Here is a 4,609-nt window from a genome sequence, read left to right as displayed (position 1 = left end):
CACATGGATCAAAGGATGATAAACAAAAGGATACATGTCACAAATGTTTTATTCAAAATCATATCGATCTTTAAGAAAATCAAAATACATGTATCCTTTCTTTGTTTATCATAATTTTGTAAAATCATGATCCACATGGATCAAAGGATGATAAACAAAAGGATACATGGATCAAAGAATGCTCTTCTTTCTTTGTTTTTTCCTTTTTTTCTGTAATGATTTTTGCTTCTAGTTCCAAGATCGAAACGTTTATGATATATTATATCATCATACTAGTAAACAGATTTTTCATCTAGTTAACTTATAATGCCCCACTTGCATTTTTTAGGTTCTAAAGCAGGGAAAGGGGCCGACAACAAAAAAAAAGCAGGGAAAGGGTTGCTACAAATGGTGGAGAGCATTCTATTATGTGTTCTTGAAGCAAAGAAAAGGATTTTTAACATTATGCATCGGAAGATATGATTGTCTGATAGTATTAGATATGGAACAACTCTATACACTAAAATCTTGTCTTTCTATGGAATCTCTCTCCCCCTTACTAAGGAACCCTTTGTTTGGGTCTTGACAAGAATATACATTAGATGCTCTGGTCATGTGTCTCTGTGAGATGTTCAGGTACGAAGTGCGACTGGAGCAGACATAGATAAGTAGTTGATGTAACCTTCAGAGACTGAGATCACAAACCGATGACAAGCAAGAGCAGTAGTGGTGAGAGACATGACAAAGGAAGTCCAGCATAATCTGAGCATCAAGACTCGGTCACTTTTTGCAGATTCCAGTATCTTTCTTAGTATCACTCTAACACGTTTGTCGCTGATTAGCATCTTGAAGTCTTGGACTGTAATGTTGATTCCTGAAGATGCTGGTGGGTCTGGAAGAGCAACGAATTTAAGGGATTGAACTCTGAGGATTCCGACCATCCATTGGTACATGGTATTTGCAATCGTAGTGCAAAGTTTCTGGCGGATGACATGTGCCTCTCTTGAAATAAATGTCTGGATCAGTGAAGTTCCGTTCTGTTTATCAAAGCAGAGAACCATACCAAGTTTATTATTTGAAGATCTATTTCCTCAAAATTAAGTTAAATCGACTCAAAACCACAAATTAAAGCCAACATGGGGAAATATCATCGTTTATAATAGCAGATATGATGACCATAACGACAAAAGTAACTTCTTCCCTGTTTAAGTTGTTAAAGACTAATCTATGAGGCCAGATAACTGGCAAAAGGACCGGAATAATAGCATTAAGAATGTAGAAACTAACCGCAGCCATCAAGAGTCTTCTAAGAACCACACCGTTTTTGGATGCCAAAAGTCTCAAGACCGAACTTACATTGTCAGCATCTTTGTCCGTTAGATTGGAACTACTATCATCAGAAGTTTCATCCCTCGATAACGTTACCAGTGACGATTGTTTCCTAGAGAAGGTATAAAACAATTTCTTATACAGAGACCTAGAATACAAGATAGTGAACTATGAAGAGGAAAGAAATTACTTCACATTTTACCAAAACAAAAAAAGAGGAAATAAATACGACAGGAGTTGCAAGTAAAGATCATTCAATATTTCAATATCTAATCATTAGCAGTCAAAGCTACTTTAGATGCCTATTACTTGCTCTCTGTTGTGAGCCATGTGACTGCTTGTAACTAAATTCAGTCACACAATTCGGAAATATATTGATCTGATACTTCTGTAATTTAACTATGGTGCTCTGTTGCTGACCCCAAGAAAGTACTTAGAACTTAGAAGAGACCCTGGGGCACAAAGTTCTCATCTTTGCCATATTACCTAGCAACCCCCACTTTATCCAGCAGAGCTATAAGATAACTAGACATAATTCAAATATCTAATTCACTATACCTTGTAGAACTTTTACTCAGGAAAAGGGCAACCCTCTCCCATCGGAATTCCTTCTTTCGGTTAAGGACTGCCTACATACACCATCAGAAGTTAATTAGTTTATCCAGTCTACCTAAGAGATATAATCTTTCTCTTTCACATTGAACGAATGAATGCACGATGAAAATCAATTAGTGCAAATTCCAGAAATGATTCATAACTGAATTCCCAGATGTACTAGAACTGATATAAAAAGTATTCATGGACGTGAAATACAAAGTTTCCATCTTATTTTGCTGTGAAATCTAAGAAGTCACTTAAATAGCATTAGAAACTGAGTAATACCGAATGAAGAATTTTCGTTGTTGCAGCTGAATTTTCCGTGATGAGTTTTTGAACCACAAAAGGGTATGCAGCCTCAAATGTCTTAAAATTTGGATCTCCAGCTGCAGCCAGACCTGGTAGTGGTAAGACATGAATAGAACGCTGATAACTATTTAATGGAACTAGGATATAAGCCAACAAAAAGAATGATACAAAATGCCAAGTAATGGAAACAAATGAAATTTTATGAAGTCATCCATGAATCTAACATCAATTCCTGGATAGAATTCATTGTTTTTCTATCACAGCCATATAACAACCAGGCACCACGTTAAGAAAATATTAGTTAACGTTGACCATACATAATACACGATCCATGCAGATGCAGATACCAGCTCAAAAGGCGAAAGTTCTCCGAATATTCAATACATGCTTTTAATGGTATTCTATTTGATCAATCAAACAATGAATCAAGGATTCAATCACAAGTACCTTCCAAGCAAGCAAGAGAACGGAGGACAAGTGTGAAGTATGGTGGCATGCGTAGCTGATACTTCAGGGCCACTTTGACTATTTTACTAAGCACCTTGAAAATTAGAAAGATTGGAAGAAAGATTAGCGAATCCAATGGTACTCATTCAGAAGATAAAAGTAGAACAATTGTAGATCGGTTGCATTCTGCCATCCCATGTACGAGCTACAAGATAAAATCTGCTTAAACATATGAGTGCAGAAGGATCTTCCTAGCATCCTAGCAATTTACAGTACCTAGGAACAAGGATACTACCACAGAGAAGAATGTAAAAGAACTGCAAGAAAAAAAAAATCTTCTAATCAGGTATACCATGTGCTATAGTTCAAGGTCAAAAATATAAACANGATGAAAATCAATTAGTGCAAATTCCAGAAATGATTCATAACTGAATTCCCAGATGTACTAGAACTGATATAAAAAGTATTCATGGACGTGAAATACAAAGTTTCCATCTTATTTTGCTGTGAAATCTAAGAAGTCACTTAAATAGCATTAGAAACTGAGTAATACCGAATGAAGAATTTTCGTTGTTGCAGCTGAATTTTCCGTGATGAGTTTTTGAACCACAAAAGGGTATGCAGCCTCAAATGTCTTAAAATTTGGATCTCCAGCTGCAGCCAGACCTGGTAGTGGTAAGACATGAATAGAACGCTGATAACTATTTAATGGAACTAGGATATAAGCCAACAAAAAGAATGATACAAAATGCCAAGTAATGGAAACAAATGAAATTTTATGAAGTCATCCATGAATCTAACATCAATTCCTGGATAGAATTCATTGTTTTTCTATCACAGCCATATAACAACCAGGCACCACGTTAAGAAAATATTAGTTAACGTTGACCATACATAATACACGATCCATGCAGATGCAGATACCAGCTCAAAAGGCGAAAGTTCTCCGAATATTCAATACATGCTTTTAATGGTATTCTATTTGATCAATCAAACAATGAATCAAGGATTCAATCACAAGTACCTTCCAAGCAAGCAAGAGAACGGAGGACAAGTGTGAAGTATGGTGGCATGCGTAGCTGATACTTCAGGGCCACTTTGACTATTTTACTAAGCACCTTGAAAATTAGAAAGATTGGAAGAAAGATTAGCGAATCCAATGGTACTCATTCAGAAGATAAAAGTAGAACAATTGTAGATCGGTTGCATTCTGCCATCCCATGTACGAGCTACAAGATAAAATCTGCTTAAACATATGAGTGCAGAAGGATCTTCCTAGCATCCTAGCAATTTACAGTACCTAGGAACAAGGATACTACCACAGAGAAGAATGTAAAAGAACTGCAAGAAAAAAAAAATCTTCTAATCAGGTATACCATGTGCTATAGTTCAAGGTCAAAAATATAAACATATTTGCCTCTCTAATGGAGACGAAATTTATGATCTATTCCTGTAAGTTCTCGCATTCAGGTTTTGCTACTTACCCTAACATTGTTCGTTGAGCTAAAGAGCCCTCCACATTCCGAACTCTTAGATAATCTTAGTCCTTCTTGTTAGGGTAGGCTTATAAAGACCTAGGGTGTCTTTGGGGTAGATACTCCACGTATATATGTTTTTGTCAATGAAGTTGCACTAACAGTTTTTGAAATACATGTCTCACCTTGGTGAACTCGATATCAGGAATCCCGTTTTTAAGTTCAACCTCTCCCAATGCATATTCCAGATCCTGTAATTATTTTCAAGAATCATAAGATATGAGGATAGCAACTTCTTCAGCATTTTTCAGCTATACTCTTATTTAAAATACACTACAGTATTTGAGCTACAAGGGAATTATTTACTTACCATAGTAAAACGACGGGTATTAATGCCTGGCGTGATGATATCCATATCAATCAACGCTTCAACAAGTAACGCCCAATCGCTATTCACAATATGAACAATTGAT

The 4,609-nt window shown here is 36.1% G+C and overlaps 1 protein-coding gene across 2 annotated transcripts in view; it reads right to left on the bottom strand.

The window, feature by feature from the left end:
• Nucleotides 379-4,609, bottom strand: part of LOC104792734 (uncharacterized protein slr1919) — an 8,468-nt gene continuing 4,237 nt past the window's right edge. The window contains exons 11-17 of one of the 2 annotated variants that reach the window (XM_010518954.2): nucleotides 4,507-4,609; nucleotides 4,322-4,387; nucleotides 3,686-3,779; nucleotides 3,215-3,327; nucleotides 1,867-1,937; nucleotides 1,267-1,420; nucleotides 379-1,016 (exon numbers count right to left, since the gene is read on the bottom strand). In XM_010518954.2, the coding sequence (XP_010517256.1) occupies nucleotides 612-1,016; nucleotides 1,267-1,420; nucleotides 1,867-1,937; nucleotides 3,215-3,327; nucleotides 3,686-3,779; nucleotides 4,322-4,387; nucleotides 4,507-4,609 (1,006 nt within the window). In that variant the 3' untranslated portion in view covers nucleotides 379-611. The remainder of the gene's footprint in view (nucleotides 1,017-1,266; nucleotides 1,421-1,866; nucleotides 1,938-3,214; nucleotides 3,328-3,685; nucleotides 3,780-4,321; nucleotides 4,388-4,506) is intronic. The other variant, XM_010518955.2, reaches the window with a different exon arrangement.

This window comes from Camelina sativa, chromosome 6 (assembly GCF_000633955.1).
Source record: "Camelina sativa cultivar DH55 chromosome 6, Cs, whole genome shotgun sequence".
Lineage (NCBI taxonomy): Eukaryota > Viridiplantae > Streptophyta > Magnoliopsida > Brassicales > Brassicaceae > Camelina > Camelina sativa.
The sequence above is the reverse complement of the archived record's forward strand: the minus strand, read 5'-3'. Positions and strand labels throughout refer to the sequence as shown.